Raw genomic sequence first — 16,375 nt, 5'->3', positions numbered from 1 at the left:
AATATAAAGCAGCCAGAAACTGGATAGCTTAGTTTAGCATAAAGACTGAGAGCCAGGGAGACAACTAGCCTGTAAACCAGCAGCGCCTCTGAAGCTACTTATATCTGGTTTTAGGAGACTCTTATTTTGGCGAGGGGCTGTGATTTCCTGGAGCCTTGTTATCACTGTGAGGTTGACTGATACTGTGTTTTTTAGAGTTACAAAGTCACATAGTAATATAATCTCTGCTGGATCCCTTAAGTGACTAAAGAATTCTGACGAAGATAAGTCGTGATTGATTGAAAAATAAACTGTGCTGTCAGTGCTGTCAGATGGACAAACGCATTTGTAATGTTATAAAAGCTCTCAGCTCTAATGCACATTATAATTAAAAGCTTTATCAAAATGCATCCTGCCAGTTATTATATGAAGATCACAGTTTCTCTCAAAAACCACACATATGTAAACACTTAATGTGACCAAAACTATTACTGCAGAGGCAGAGGATTGCTGCAGAAAGCAAAGTCCCTCCCCTTGACTTTATGACTCGTTTTTATAGACTAGAGAGTGAGTAAGAGAGAGAGTAAGGGTGTAGAAGAGTAGTGATGCACTGGTACCCATTCCTGTGATGAGCTGGAACAACATGCTGAGGATTAATCGTCCAACGTCCCTACATGAGCACAAGGGCCACTCATTGTTTAAATGTGGAAAAGAGAAAAAGTACAGTTCTTTAAGCTAGAGAACATACATAGTGGAAGATGTTTTTGCTGAAGCAAACCCCAAAGTGGAGGCTAGAAGTTTCAACAACCAAAATAATTTTTGAGTAAAGGTAAGCAAGACCTGTGCAGAGTAAAAATGTCTTCCTCTCCTGGAATAAAACCTCGGGAGCATGTGGACATGATGTACATCTCCATTGAGACAGCCATTGCCCTGGCATCTGTGCTGGGGAATGTGCTGGTGGTTGTGGCTGTGTGTGTGAACAGGGATCTCCGCAACACCACCTTCTGCTTCATTGTGTCTCTGGCTGTGGCAGACATCGCTGTGGGGATTTTGGTCATCCCTCTGGCTATTATCATCAGTCTGGGATTCAGCACTCAGTTCTACACATGCCTCTTCCTCTCCTGCCTGCTGCTGATCATCACCCAGAGCTCCATCCTTTCCCTGCTGGCTATTGCCATCGACCGATATCTGCGAATCAAGATTCCCACCAGGTGAGGGACTGTTGTAAAATCAGTTGGTTGCAATTTCCTTTGAAGGGTGTCATTTGTTTTTCTCAGAATTTAGAAAAGAAAGTAGAGATTGGTATGGTTGTTTGGTGTTGGAGGATGAATGTTGTGAAGATACTGTTATGAAAAGTATTACAGTATCAATATAGTAAGTATAGTATAGTATAGTATCTCACTGTGCAAAGTAAGAATAATAAAATATAAGTGAGAGCATTAGGAAGCAGAATGTGATTCCCTTTCAGGTCCATTGCAGCTTCCTTGCTAAAAAATAAACTATGATCTAAACTATTCCTCTACTGTATTGATATAATAATTATTAATTAAAGCTTGATTTTAGAAGAATTGTATTGATGCCACAGTACACAGAATGAATCAATCCGATCAAGTCAAGTAACTTTTAGTTATATTACCCAAAATTAATTGTCTTAGACTGCAGTCAGAATCAACATCTTCCTCAAAGAGCAAAAGCCCTTAATTTTCTGATAATCCTACTTTCTGTGGCTCAGGTGGGACAGCAGGTCATCTAGTAATTGGAGGGTCGCTGGTTCGATTCCCCTTGGGCAAAATACTGAACCAAAAAGTTGCTCCTGATGGCTATGCCGTGGGTGTGTGAGTGTATGGGTGAGCTTACTATCGTGAGTACTTTGTACTTTGAGTACAAATTGGCACCTTGCATCGCAGCCTCTGTCATCAGTGTGTGAACAAATGTTGTAAAGTGCTTGAGTGGTCTGTAGACCAGAAAAGTGCTGAAGAACTACAAGTCCATTTACCATCCATTTAAAATGCCTCAAGGATATTACTACAAGAACAATTGTAGTAGTACCAATAGTCTTTGGTTTTACTTTTTTATTGCTTTTAGCATCAGACAGCTAAATGTGTGCTTTTAGCTTCAGAGAGTCAATCTAGAAGAGTTGGTTCCCGGTGATGTCTGACGTGGCGCCATATATCGTTGCCTGGTTTAATGCAAATTAATGGGCTGGACATCAAAAGCTTTTAAGCAAATTAAAATGTCCTGGATAACTGACATAGGCACAGTTTGTTATGGGAATTTGGCAGTCGCTCCTACTACTTTTTGTTTACCAGTTGAATCCTAACACCGAAAATGCTTCTAAATAATAAACTATGCACTAGAATTTGTTCAAACAAATACTAATCCAGTATAATGTATAATGTATTTATGTGATTGAAAACCCTGTCTTCATTTTTTTCCCCTAATAACCCTGCTCAGGTACAGCACCATAGTGACCCAGAGGAGGGCATATGTGGCAGTTTGTCTGTGCTGGATCCTCTCCTTCCTCACTGGATTGGTTCCAATGACTGGATGGAATAACCGTGATGCTCAGAGAAACCTCAGCATTTCCAGCGACATCGTCTGCGAATTCACCACTGTCATGAGGATGGACTACATGGTGTACTTCAACTTCTTCGGCTGGGTGGTGGTACCACTGTCCATAATGATTGCTCTGTATGCGGAGATCTTCCGGGTGATCCGGCTACAGCTTAACCGGCGTGCCGAAGCCACTTGCGATGGAGAGAGGTACTATCGGAAGGAGCTGAAGCTGGCCAAATCGCTGGCCTTGGTGGTCTTCCTCTTTGCTGTGTGTTGGCTGCCAATACACATCATGAACTGTATCAACTTCTTCTGTCCAAAATGTGACATACCCAAGTTTGCCATGTATGTAGGCATTTTCATGTCCCATGTGAACTCAGCACTCAACCCAATGGTTTATGCATTCAGAATAAAGCGCTTTCGTGTCACGGTGATCCAGATCACTCGCCGTTGCATGTTATGTAAACCCACAGAGCCCACTCCATGCCGCACCAGCACGCCAGCCCTGACGGAAAAAGTGGATGTAAACGTGTAACAAGGGCTTGCACCACTACTGCATACATGGTTTACAGTGAGATAGTACGGGGATGATACTCATGATATTTGGAATATCATCACATTAACTGACACAACAAAGCACTTCATCGAGTCACAGGACACGTTCATTTCTGACCCACTGACGCAGTTAGATTTTAAGAAAATGTGCAATCAGAAAAAAATGATATCAGCCTGCATTGTTCTTTTTTCACTTATTGCTTCCTTAATTGATTCATATTGAATTATAATATGTCAACATAATAAGTGATGCAACATACATGCCATGTTCAAAAAGCTTGTTAGTAAATTCACCAGAATAAACATTCATAGCTTCTTCATTTAATATGCTGGTTTTATTTCTCATTTATAGAAATTTAAATACATTCTAAACAAGACTAAGGCTACATTCACACTGCAAGCCTAAGTGCTCAATTCTGATTTATTGCTCAAGTTTGTTTTTATTTGTTTGGCTGTTCACATTATTTTTTGAATGTGACCCCTATCAGATTCCAGTGTGGACAGGTCACAGTTCTGAAGTAAACCGCACAACGAATGTTGATCTAAAGAGACATAACAGTCACATGAATTCTGATATGACCGTTCACACTGATTTGGACCACATATGATTGATGATGATATGATTTTGCTGTTCATAAAAAGGCATATAAGCAGCTGGATAAGTGAAAAGTTTGACCTGCTGGTGACACTAGAACAAATGTCAGGGGATTCATAAATGTCATTAGGATTCATCCGATCAGCTCCATAAATGTCTGTTCAAACTTGAATGGCAATCCATGGAGATATTTTAATCTGAATGCTGCTAGCATGGCTAAAAATGAGATTAGATTGAGCACAAAGAATTAATTTGCAAATGCGTACATTGGATGCTTGAGTAGTCACGTAAAGAAAAGCAGAAGAGTCAGAATGGCAAGATTTATTGAGTAAGATCAATAGAGAGTACTGTGTGTTCTTAAATTTTATGTTTCACAGAAACCATTCAATATACAGACAAGTGAAAAGGCCCTGCCTGGAATACAAATTAACACTAAAGTCACTAAACTAAATGGAACAAAAGTCTGGCAACCTCAAAGCAAACCAGCCATTAGTCCTTATCACTGAATGCAGGCACCTCTGTCTGCTAATTCAGCTAGTTTAAGCCATATTTCAATAGCTGTGGCAGAGTGTTGAATAGGCGCTGAAGCACTGGAGTAAATTACCCACAGAGCATTATACTGAAGTGATTTATTCCAACTCTAAAGCTAAAGCTTCTGCTAAAGCTACGTCAGTTCTGCTTTGTCATCAGTTTGTAGGGTTTCAGTCCATGTCACACTACTTTCAATCACAGAACTTAATACATTAAAACAAACAGTCTAATCTGGTTTAGAAAGTATATGTTCAAATGTTTCTGTCATTTGATATGTGGGTTTTGTGTTTGCTTTTTTCAGTGAGGACCAGATGTTTATTTTTTTCAGATTTATGTAAATCTACCTACCTATGCTGTGATCACTGGAGACTTGTGTGGTTAAATAATTTCACATGAACATGCTGTCTTTTGGAATGGTCAGCCCCCCCCCCCCCGTCTCTTCCGCACAAACATATCAATGCGTATTTTACCATCTGTCACCTTCATCCTGAGGGATGAGGGATTTGAAACTGCTGAGTCTAATCCTCAGCCCTCGTCTTACTGAGGTAGGTGCTGCATAACCAACCTGGCATTTACTGCCTTCGCACCACACACACCCTTGTGGCTGGTGGCCTACTGAATGCAGAGGGGGCACAAGCATGGTGTAGGTGTGGAGACAAAAAGCCAAGAGTCTCCATTTTGTGCGTGCAGCTTGTCTTCATCTTTGATTAATCTTCTTGGAGGTAAGACCCTTAAATCCATCCAAAAACAGCTGCAACTAAAATGTGTGAAGCTTCATAAGAGACATTATCTGTACTTCTTGTAGTTTTAATGCTTTTTATCATTTTAATATCGTCAGATAACTGAGGAAAACTTTAATCTACTGCATCAAACCACAATAAAATGGCTGACACAGATGAAGCAGAGGGTGGCCAAGACCTGGAGGCTCCAGAAGAAGAGCTGGATGAACATGCAGCCTTGTTACACTTGGGTAAATACGGCGAAGCCCGGCGTGCGCTACCTTGGGAGCAGTGGACCTTCAGAGAAAAGGCAAACTTTTATATGGACCGCATCTTCCTCTGCCTCTTGGTGATTTTTCTCGTCATGTTTCTGGGAGAATGTAGCTATAAAGTGTGGTATGTGACAAACGTGAGGAAGATCGCAGATTGTGTGGTAGATTCAGTGGTCTCTCTGTTTGACTGGCTCTTCACCCAGGAGAGACAGGAAGAGTTGTTTGAACTGTAGGTTGTCAACAAATTGATTGTATTATCACTTTTTTGTGTTTCTACAGTGTTATACACACATGTAATTGCAAAGAGTAAAGTATACATTTATAGCTACATCTTGACTTACAATAACTTATTGATGAATTCTGAATAATGCATTGGATGGGGATTTAATGGAAATAAATAATGTATGCAATTACCTGAATCATTTTATGTCCTACATTATACTGCACACAAGACTTATAGCATCTCCACCTTCTGGTCATAAATCTTCCTTTGTGTATTTTCCAATATCCCAGTTAACATGTTCTGTTCATGCTGATACCAGTACAACATGCATTATATATAATATGATTAAAAGCTAAACACGTATAATTCGATTGAATACATCCGCAAATTTTGCACATTAGAAAGCCACTTAAGAGACAATTTAGGGAAAATTATTATGTTTCAAGAGTTGAATTGAGCCTTTTGATCGAGATCAGCTTCCTCCTACTAGTTTACTATTAGTACATGGGCGTACTGTTGGACTTTACGGCTGACTTTAACTTATCCTCCATGTTTTTAGGAGGACACTGCTATCTGATAGTTAGCACCTAGCCAGCTTAGCTGTTGAATGATTTTACAGATAGTGAATCGTCTATATCGATACTAGAATATATAGAATTGAACCTACTGTAACGTCAGACTTAACTGTCATACAATATCCATTTTGACCAGCTACAACATAAAAAAATGCTGCTCACACATATGCATCATTAATAACAATTCAAATAACATTCTGAAAAGGACAATATGCTATAGTGAGAACTGTTATTTTGATTTATACAGCACGTTTTACTGGTAATACTTCTACATGAATGCATGTTTACACTGAGGTGCTACTTTTACTTTAATATCAGATATAAATATTTCTGCCACAGCCGTAACAGATAAAACACAGAATTGCAAAACACACCTCAGATTTGACCATTTTACAAGTCGCTAGGTTGTTGTGTTGAATACATTCCTATTTCATGTCAAATATATTTTAGTAACAAATACAGAGTGCAGATTAAATGAAAAGTTTCAACCAAGAAAATGAAACACATACTCTACATACATGAACAGTGTTTATAGCCTGGTCTTCATCTGAGATGATTCTATTGCATTACTAAATAATAAGAAAACACACACAGATTAAACGATGTTTTTAATAACACATTACTTTATATTTCAATAGAGAGTGTTCAGTGTTGTAATTTAAACACTAAACACACACAGAGGTAGTAAATAACAGGATAAATGTGACAGATTGGTTCATCGGGTTATCAAAACGCTGACGTATACTCACTGTCATCCCAAATGGACCAATGAAATCGACGCATTCCACTCTTCTACAACATCCCGTACCGCCTCCTTCTCTCTTCCAGATTTCCTAGCGTGACCGACGTTTCGTGTCTGTTTAGACTTAAAGTAAGTCCACATTTGAGCAATTTAAACCGCGTGTGTGTCGGTTGATTAATATCTCGCTGTGTTTTAAATGGGACATGTGCGGGACTGTTGTTTTTAAATACCAAACACTGAAAAATAACAAGTGGCGTTGATGGAGTAGAAGCCGCTGTCAGAAATGGACGACAGCTGCAGGAAAACACTGGGCGCCATGCTGCCTCTGTTAGCTCTCAATCTCACACACTGCAGTACTCGGTTTATCACAGCCGGATAAGTGTTAATTAACAACTCTGAATAGAGAAATACAATCTCTTAACGCCGGCCTTTTGAGTCTTGTCTTCGTTTCTGTGTGTGATTCAAGTCTGACGCATTGTTTCAATACACAGCTAAAGCTAACGTCACACAGGGCTCCTCCCAAGCATGTGTTTACTCACTGAATGTAAGAGAACTGTAATATTCAGACTAATTAGTGTATTCTGGAATAATTACTGTTAATTTATGCTGCAGTTCCCTTCGTGTACACGCCACACTGTCTGTTATATCATAGGTAAAGTAAAAATAAACGTCAGCCTCCTACTGGTGATTATAAGTACTGAAGAGTCCACAGTGGATAATTTATCAATACTATCAGAAATACTTTATTGATTCCCGGGGGGGGGATTTGTTTGTTAAAGTGGCTCAAGGGGCTCACACAATGTTGAAGAATAAAATAATAATTATATTACACTGTCTAACAAAATGTATATAAATAGAAATGTGTATATAGGTATGTACGTACAAGTAAAAAGAAAATAAATGGAAATAGAAATGTATAATAAGAGCCCAAGTATGTACCTTTTTTATAATAAAATATATACAATATATAATGATAAAACAACAGTAGAAGTATACAATAGGTTGACTACTACATTTGGGTCTTTTTTTAGGTCAAGACTTGTGCAGTTTTGTCTGTCTCCTGTCATATATTATAGCATAATTAGAGCTGTCAATTGAATATTGTTGGATTTTTAATTGTAATTTATGGTAGTAAACTGAATATCATTGCCTTTGGACTGTTTGTCAGACAAAATAAGAAATGTGAATACGTAAGCTTTGGCTTTTTTGCCATTTGTATACATTTAATATTCCAAATCATCCATTGAAAAAAATAATCAGCACGTTAATTAATAAAGAAAATAATGAGTTGCAGCCCTGTAATTAACCATTACTTCCATAACTGATAAATCTCATGGTGAAAATGGTGACTAGAGCCCAAGTTGACTCCAACAGTTCAAAGATGTTCAGTTTACTGTAATATAAGACAGGAAAAAGCAGCAAATCCTCATCAGCTTAATGATGATTTGAAAAGCAGAGTAGGGCGTGCTTTGCAATTTAGCTTGAAAAATAATCTTTGATCTACTAATAATTCCAGCTCTCAATTATGGATTATTATGGAGCCATTTAAAGATGTTGGTAACAGAATCAAGTAATGTCTGTTATTTGTGGTGCATTTTAACAGGAAGAAGGAAAAGTTCCATCAGGATTTAACACACAAAAGCCTCTAAGTCGAGGCCTGGGGGTTTCGTTATAGTATGTTACTCTCCCAGACTTGACGTCAGTGTTGCCTAACTTGCAGAGTCGCACACAAATTTTTCACGTGCCGTTTTGTCTCTTCTGTCAACTCAGAATGCGTTACGTGGCCGCTTACCTCCTGGCTGTGCTCGGTGGAAACACCAGCCCCTCTGCAAAGGACATCAAGGCCATCTTGGGCAGCGTGGGAATTGAGGCCGATGACGAACGCTTAAACAAGGTATGCCGTTTAAGAACTGTATATTATGCAATTATAAAAACTGTTTTGTTTCCACCGGAGATTCTGTGTGGCTGACGGTAAATCTTATATTTCTCTGCAGGTCGTTAGTGAGCTGAATGGGAAAGACATCAATGAAGTCATGAACTCAGGTAAAGGCCTCTCAGTGAACATGCATTGAAGATTTCAAGATGCCATACATTGGAAGATGGCTAAAAATAGTATTTTCCTTTTTCCACAGGCCTCTCTAAGTTAGCCTCCGTACCAGCAGGTGGCGCTGTAGCGGCTCCTTCCGCCGCTGCTGCTGGTGGGGCCGCTGGGGCTGGGGCTGCACCTGCTGCTGGTATGTGTCATTCTTAACCTAAATTAATAAAAGGATGTTTTCAGTTTCTGTAGGATTTAAGCTTTAAATGACATCATCATATATTATTGCATTTTAATTTATTATATATTAATACAGTGATGCCGTCTTGTGTGAATCTGTAGTTGCATTTAGCAATCTGAAAGGAAAGTTGACTATTTTGGATATCAGTGCTGCTAAATATTCTTGCTGACTTTTGTCTTCCTCTGTTTCCTTTCCAGTGGAAGAGAAAAAGGAAGAGAAGAAAGAGGAATCGGAAGAGTCAGACGAAGATATGGGCTTCGGGCTCTTTGACTAATCTGCCTTCTCTGTGTTTAAAAAGCAATAAAAATGTAAAAGGTTTACACACACCACATTGTCTTTTTGTCCTTTTTGTTTTAATATAGCCCTCATTATGACTGTGCAAAGGTAATTATTCCCAAAGGCATTACTGTTAAGTGTTCTAGAAATAAACCGTCTGGCTTTTAAGGCTTGATGTTGAAAGCTACTTTGTCGCCATCTAAAAATAGTCTAGATTGGGCAACCCGTCATCATTAGGCAATCCAGACCCTGCATGTGGTCCGTCTGACCTGCTGTTGGCCAGAAAACTGAAACCACATAATGGCATTGGCTTAAAGGGACAAGCAATGATCTAACTGTAAACTCAAAGGTGGCCCCACCACCACAATACAAAACAGGACTGCTGCTGCCATGCAGTTTTAGTTGTTTTCGTTGTTAAAGGTTTGTTTTACATTGCTATCATTTTGCCTTAACTAATAGTCATTTCATATAAATTGTATGCCATTCAGACAGGCTTGAGTCCAAATGTTTTTGGTGAGGTTATTGATGGACTCTTGTAAAATGGGTACAACTTCACACATTTAAAGAAGAGGTCAAGTAGATGGTAATGTCTCTCACTCATAATGGCTGCAGTCAGGCAGCAGAACTGTCATTAATGTTATTAATTACACCTGTGCTTTACAGGTGTATGACAAGCCAAGAGTGTTGTGAAATAAGAGACGTTAGTCATCAGTCACATCACAACACATCTTTCATTTTCTATTCAGTTTTGATTGCATGCTTATTTAGTCATCAAACTTACCAACACTGTTTGTAATCTGAAGATAATGGGAACATAATTTTTCCATTACCTGCTACCTTGCATGTACTCACCTGAATGTGTTAAAGTAAGCAGGTCTAGCTCTAGATATCACTATTCATGTTTTAAAGTTCTCACCAGATCTTAAAGAACAAAGAGACATTAATTTCTTCACGACTCACAAAACACCAATTAGATTTCTGTGGTCATGTCACATGGCAGTGAATCGGGACACTGGGACTGATTGTGTTGTCTGAATCTTAATCTGTCTTTGCTTCAGCCGTCCTCTTTTCTCTTGTGTATGTATGTGAGCATGTGTTGCTTAGCGCTGTGCTGCTGAATGCACAAGAATCCCCTGTGAACCTATTAGTTCTAGCAGGATGTTACGGCGGGCCTCTGTTTTGTTGGAAAAGTTCTCCTGCCTGCAGGGGAACCTGTTCCACAGGTGAGAGTCATCACTGCATGCTTTCATGCATGTATCTGACAGGCTTCCACAATCCATCTTATAATTACCTGGCAGCTGGGAATCTATAATAGACGCTGTCAACAAACTTTAAATCATTGTTAATATACACACACCTCTTATTGATCTGCCCACACTGTGTATGGCTGCTGCAATTATCTCCATTCCATGTTAATTTCAGTGTCAGTTACTGCAGTGCAAATGTACTTAAAAACACATGGTTTCTTTGTGCTGCAGGCTGTTGTCTTTGAAGTTCAGGTAGTATGTAGTAAGACTATAAAGGTGTGGTGGAAACAAGTTCAGACCTCCACCTTCCAACAATTAGCTTACTTTATCAAATACAGGAGTGCTTCCCAACATTTCTGGCTTAAAATGAATCACTGTCCTGTCACCAGTGGCATAGGTGTACCAGTGGTTACCTGTTCCACTGAAGAGGGGTTTTTAGATGACGAACAAGGTAGACTTGTAGTATGAAAAAATAAACATAATTCCCGACCCCAGGTTGCTCTAGAGCTCTGGACCCCAACAGCTATAAAATGGGATCCAAAAGCAACTGCAGTATTAGCCTCCAGCTGTTTGAGATTACTCAATCTATTTAAACTTTTCTTCTAGTGGAGCCAGAGTGGATTTCTTGGAATAAAGGTTTCATACTTGATGATTAGCAAAGTTATGGAGACAAGTTCAGTAAAACCTGAGAGTGATGTATAGTTTCATAATAAAAAAAAAACACCACAAATGAATGAGCAATTAATACATTAAATATCTTTTATTGAATGCCAGCATTCATATTGACAAAAATCAAGTCACATTTAAGTTTAGCTTCTATTTAAAAAAGTTTAAACATTTTAAAATCCTAGAATTGTAAAAAATATATATATATTTATTTATTGCACAGAGTTGTTTATCTAATATACATTGTGTTTGTAAATCAATGTACATTTAATTCAGTGGCGGATTTGTAAAAAATAAAACGCATCACATTATAGTTTCACTTGTAGAAACATCTATTTGTAATTCTGAAATATGGCTCCATGTCTTAAAACTGCAGAATTACACAAATATTCTATCACAAAATATTTTTTTTTTACAAGCTTAACATTGGTTTTAGGTAGTCCACTGTGTTGTTAAAAAAGGGGGGAACTTATAATTTCAACACATCTTTAACCACATGTGGTGCTGAGAGAAGTTGCAGAGTAAACGTATCACTTTTGTTTCTGCGTGGCTGCCTCTCAGCCGTCACTGTCAGAGCATGGATGATCTGAACATGACTGTAAAAGACAAAAAAAAAAGAGAGTTTTAAAACTATGGTTAACATATTTAAACCAAAGTCAAATCATTACTCTTATATATGGTTATAAAAATAATATATGTAAGTAATATCACACTAAAGAACACCAAGCTACCTCTAATGTTTACTGTAGTCTCTTTTCAACTGGTCTGGTTCTCACCTGTTGGTATTCAAATCGGTCTTGTAGATAACGGTTCCCCAGGCCGGTAATGTGTCCTATATTCTGTTTAGAGAGCCTGGCTATCTTGGCTGTAAAGTCGTACGTTAAGGCCAACTTGACCAGCTCGGGTGCTGTTGGTGGGACAGTGGGAGGATTGTGGGTCGGCAATGCTTCTTTCTCCAGATATGCATCGGCCAACGTCTGGAAGGACGAGTACGACATCCGCTGGAAAAAGTTGCTCAGGGTGGGGTTATCTTTCAGCTGGAGGAGATAAAGAGAGGGAGACTGTCATTAAATCCAGTATACTTTGACCTATCTGTGTTTTTACTGCTGATAAAGATGCATAATAAATGTTTTTATATATCTTATTCCAGCAGATGATCAAACATAGATGATTGTCGAAATGATTTCATATCAGGTGAAAAAAAAAAATAAAATAGGCACACATTTAACACTGCCACACATTTTTCTTAAATGGTCATAAAAAAATGTCAGGAATTGGTGAAAAATGTTACATCACAATCTACTAAAGCTCATGGTGATGTCAGCACATTGCTTTTATGTCCAACCAACAGTCCAAATTTCAGTTTACGATCACATGTAAAAGTAAAGCAACTACATGTCACATTTAAGAAGCTGTTTTTTTGTTGGCTTAAATGATTGAAAGATTGGTGCAGAGCAGTCACATGACATGCTGTGTTTCCATAGGTGGATTTATGACTCACTAAATCTCTTCTCTTACATTTCCTTGTTATGACTATGGCACCCTGTATCTGGGGCTTTCTGGGAAACAGAACATATGATGTAACTCGTGCAGAGGAATAGAAGGAAAAGCACCAAATAACTTACTAGATATCACAGATTGATGCCTAAAAGGGTGTCTTTTCCTTTCAATATAAAGTTGTGTCATGGAGTTTGTACTTTTTTATTGTCTACTGGACTTTATAATACTTTTTATGGCTTATTGGTGTGTCCTTTGCTTTCGACTGAAGCTGCTGAAGCACCTGTTTATTAAAAATACCTGATCTGACAATCATTAATTCTTAATAATTTTCTAAAATCCATGATTTTATAAACAACGCAACTCTGTCTGAAGCATTTAAAGCAGTTTTCCTGTAAATATTTCCATATTATTCAAGGCTACACAGAGTTTCAGTCAACTAATGTTCTACTCAAAACAGCGATGAATACCAACCTTGTCCTCTATGGCATCACCCTGCTGCTTTGTCAAAGCAATGATCCTGTTGATGACTTCCTCTGAGATAAACAAAAGCAAGGGGAAGTGTAATCAATACACTGAACAACTCATGATGAATCAGTTTAATCAATGCAGTTATAGGATTAAATATTTGAGGATATTAGACTCTTGTGGGTTGAATAATGCAGAACTAAAATACACAGCCAGGAGAAATGACAGCATGGACTCACTCATTACTCAAAAGTTGTTCACATGCTGCTTATTGTCTGATGTGCATTAAATTGATTTATGTTTTATGACCACATTTTTCAAATTAAAATTAAATTAAATTTGAAATATGAATTTAAAAGTATTTTAATGCTGCCATGAACTTCCACATTTGCCTACAGGCTTAATGAACGTGAAGAGAAACAGTTTCTCACCATCAGAGAGAGGTTGAACTTCCTCTTTCTCTTGGACCTCGTGCACGATTCTTTCCAGTTCCTCTGACACTTTCTCATAGTAAGCATACGTCGGTTCCACGCTGACAACAGCTGCAAAGCCAGAATCAATTGTCTGTTAATGTACTTCAATTTACAGCATGCAGTACAAGTATTTTTAGTATAAGTACAGTAATATAACCCTGATTTGCACTAATTCTGGTTGCATTACAGACAGATTGAATGAATCATATCATTTGTCACACACACATTGTGTTAATCTATCAAAGTCATGTCAAGTCCTCAAAGTTACCTTCAACCCGGGTGATGTCCGCAGCGATAAGATCTTTACCAGATTTCAGAGAAAGCCGTTTTTTAGAGAACCTTCTTTTTAAGGATTTCCTTCTCTTAGACTTTCTTCTTTGTGAAGTGACCGGAGTTGTGGGCAGGCACGTGATGGCGGCGTCAGAGGACTCTTCTGCTTGGGAGACCTCCGGGATCTCTGATGGACCGTCCTCATCTTCATCTTTCTCCTCGTTACTCTTCCGATAGAAAATACCAAATATATTTTTCCAGAAGGAGGGCTTCTTGTTCTTCTTTGATTTTTTGATGGGTTTCTCCGATTCTTCATGAAGCGTCCTGGGCTCATTCACGGGAGCTTCCACGGCAGAAAACTTACAGATTACCTCGTCGTTTAAGCCCTCGGCCAAGTGGAGGGAAGGGTCACTGGAATGTCGTCTTTGCTTTCTCGGCATTGTCACCCACTTCTGTTTCCTCTCAGCCTTCCTATCAGTGCCCAGTGCCCCATCATTTAGGCTGAGGCTGCGCTTGACGTACACCTCCAGAAGGCGGATTGTATCCTTGTGAGGCACAGAAATCAACTGGCCATTGTTAGGCCTTTGATTTTCTGCCTGTGTTTCCATGGCGTGACGACTACAAGAGAAAGACAACATCAGACATATGGAATGTTAGAAGACTGTTGCACAAATGTCTGCCATTAGTTGATGAATCAATGGACACAAACAATGCTTTGTCCCAGGTTCTCAGTTGTGAGGATTTCCTGCTTTTATTGTCCTAATGTGATGATAAACTGAATATCTTTGGGTTTTGGACTGCAATGCAAGATTTGGGTTTTAGTAAAAATACAAACAAACCAAAAGATGAATCAGTTAATCCAAAAAATAAAAAATAAAACTAAAAAAATAAACTGCAGATTACTCAATAATGAAAGTAACTACTTTCAGTTTCCCCAAACTTTATTATGGTTGCAACTATGAAAAAGCACCCAACACAATGCTCTACAGCTCATGTTGACTTATTCAAATAGCTTGTTTGTCTGACTGACTCGAAACCAGACAGGCTGGAAGCACTGAGCATTTGCTTATATAATGACTGAATAAAAACAGTATGACTAATCGACATTTGAGCTTTAAACTATACTATAGGCTATAATATGAACTATGTGAACCAGAAAGACCCCTGCATTAACTTTCATATTGCTCATGTATGTAGGTCATTGCGTATTGACACAACTCAGAGGAAAGGGAAGTGTAAAACGAGAAGAATAAGAAATATGTCAACTGTATTTGAGTCATTTGATGCTACAGACTGAAGCTGCTGTGTCTATGGACTCACCTCATTTCCTTCAGCAGCAGTAGAGTCGTTGAAGCCCCCTCAGAGATCCGTTGTCCACTGCGGTACTTACTGAATTCGACTGACTCGCAGCAGCTTTACAGAGTTGTCTCTCTCTCTCTCGTTCTGTTCATGAAGGGACTCTCCGACGTGTGTCTACCTGCATGCTCCACCCATTTTCCAGCCCTCCTTTTTTACCTGGGGCTACCTCTCGTCATCTTTATTACATCTCTTCTTCCTGGTGAGACGTAAGCTCAGAGACATCAGGCTGTTTACGGTTTCGCCCTCGCTCTCGGTCACGGAGCTGCCCGACGCTGGGGCCACGTTTTACAGGAAGTAAAAGCAGAGGGTATTTCCTATAAGGGACTTGTATTTGAGAAGAAACATCTCTGTGTTTTAGGCGAACGATGATGCTGGCAAAATAAAATGAAGTTTGCCTTAAAAAAGACTTAAGTAAAAGTTGTAATAGCACAGTGTTAACCTATAGAAGTCCTGGATTCAAATGTTAACTTGAGTAAAAGTATTAACATAGAGTCACAAAGTAAAAGTATTCATCAGACAGAATACAGAATAATGTGTAAGCGTGACTAATGTTGCAGCTGGTAAATGTGGTGCTGGTTTAAACTGCTTAATATATGGATGGGTACTGCAATTAATAATAATCATAATGATTTATATTTTGTTTCAATAATTCAGAATCTGAAAAGTTACTAATAACTTAAATTCAAATAAACGTATTGAAGTAAAACGTATGATATTGAATAGCAAATGGAAATACTCCATATACAAATACCTCAGAAATAAGTACTTGAGTAAATGTTTGTACATCACCCTTACTGCACATGATGGATAGATAAAGAAGCTGTATCATATGTACGATATCACCAATGAGCAAGCTCCTGAATATTTGTCCTCATACATGACAATGGTCCATTCTTAACAAATATTGATTTATTGATTAACTTTATTATCCTCAAAGGGAAAGTATGTGTTCATAACGGCTTCAGTAAATAATGTAGCCATATACAACACTATTATTTTGACATAATGGTGCTGTACTGTCTGTCATTAAGATAAGACCAGATAACCCTTTATTGATCCCCTCGAGAAAGGTAGAAATGATAAGTAATTATATATA

At 38.5% G+C, this 16,375-nt stretch overlaps 3 protein-coding genes across 3 annotated transcripts; 2 read left to right on the top strand and 1 right to left on the bottom strand.

Moving 5' to 3' along the window:
- Nucleotides 1-217: 217 nt before the first annotated feature.
- LOC118328466 (adenosine receptor A1) lies at nt 218-3,362 on the top strand. Its single transcript, XM_035662212.1, has 2 exons — nt 218-1,190; nt 2,434-3,362. Exons 1-2 carry the CDS (start codon nt 835-837, stop codon nt 3,068-3,070), a joined length of 993 nt encoding a protein of 330 aa, XP_035518105.1. The 5' UTR covers nt 218-834; the 3' UTR covers nt 3,071-3,362.
- Nucleotides 3,363-6,755: 3,393 nt separating this feature from the next.
- On the top strand, nt 6,756-9,352 carry rplp2 (ribosomal protein, large P2). Its single transcript, XM_035662886.1, has 5 exons — nt 6,756-6,876; nt 8,518-8,641; nt 8,742-8,790; nt 8,880-8,981; nt 9,221-9,352. Exons 2-5 carry the CDS (start codon nt 8,519-8,521, stop codon nt 9,295-9,297), a joined length of 351 nt encoding a protein of 116 aa, XP_035518779.1. The 5' UTR covers nt 6,756-6,876; nt 8,518; the 3' UTR covers nt 9,298-9,352.
- Nucleotides 9,353-11,322: 1,970 nt separating this feature from the next.
- Nucleotides 11,323-15,551, bottom strand: LOC118327779. Its single transcript, XM_035661232.1, has 6 exons — nt 15,241-15,551; nt 13,919-14,538; nt 13,609-13,719; nt 13,184-13,245; nt 11,989-12,249; nt 11,323-11,808 (listed from the first exon to the last, which is right to left on the bottom strand). The coding sequence occupies exons 1-6, from the start codon at nt 15,243-15,245 to the stop codon at nt 11,770-11,772; spliced, it is 1,098 nt and encodes a 365-aa protein (XP_035517125.1). The 5' UTR covers nt 15,246-15,551; the 3' UTR covers nt 11,323-11,769.
- Nucleotides 15,552-16,375: the final 824 nt, after the last annotated feature.

The sequence above is a fragment of the Morone saxatilis genome, unplaced genomic scaffold (genome assembly GCF_004916995.1).
Source record: "Morone saxatilis isolate NCDOM2014 unplaced genomic scaffold, NCSU_SB_2.0 Contig18, whole genome shotgun sequence".
Lineage (NCBI taxonomy): Eukaryota > Metazoa > Chordata > Actinopteri > Moronidae > Morone > Morone saxatilis.
The sequence above is the reverse complement of the archived record's forward strand: the minus strand, read 5'-3'. Positions and strand labels throughout refer to the sequence as shown.

Bases quoted from the DNA above. Each gene is read 5' to 3' on its own strand.
- LOC118328466 (XM_035662212.1), top strand. From the start codon at position 835: ATGTCTTCCTCTCCTGGAATAAAACCTCGGGAGCATGTGGACATGATG. The intron at 1,191-2,433 runs GTGAGGGACTGT...AACCCTGCTCAG, and splicing joins CGAATCAAGATTCCCACCAG to GTACAGCACCATAGTGACCC.
- rplp2 (XM_035662886.1), top strand. From the start codon at position 8,519: ATGCGTTACGTGGCCGCTTACCTCCTGGCTGTGCTCGGTGGAAACACC. The intron at 8,642-8,741 runs GTATGCCGTTTA...ATTTCTCTGCAG, and splicing joins ATGACGAACGCTTAAACAAG to GTCGTTAGTGAGCTGAATGG. The intron at 8,982-9,220 runs GTATGTGTCATT...TTTCCTTTCCAG, and splicing joins TGGGGCTGCACCTGCTGCTG to TGGAAGAGAAAAAGGAAGAG.
- LOC118327779 (XM_035661232.1), bottom strand. The intron at 12,250-13,183 runs GTTGGTATTCAT...TATCTCCTCCAG, and splicing joins GTGATGCCATAGAGGACAAG to CTGAAAGATAACCCCACCCT. The intron at 11,809-11,988 runs GTGAGAACCAGA...TGTCTTTTACAG, and splicing joins ACCGATTTGAATACCAACAG to TCATGTTCAGATCATCCATG.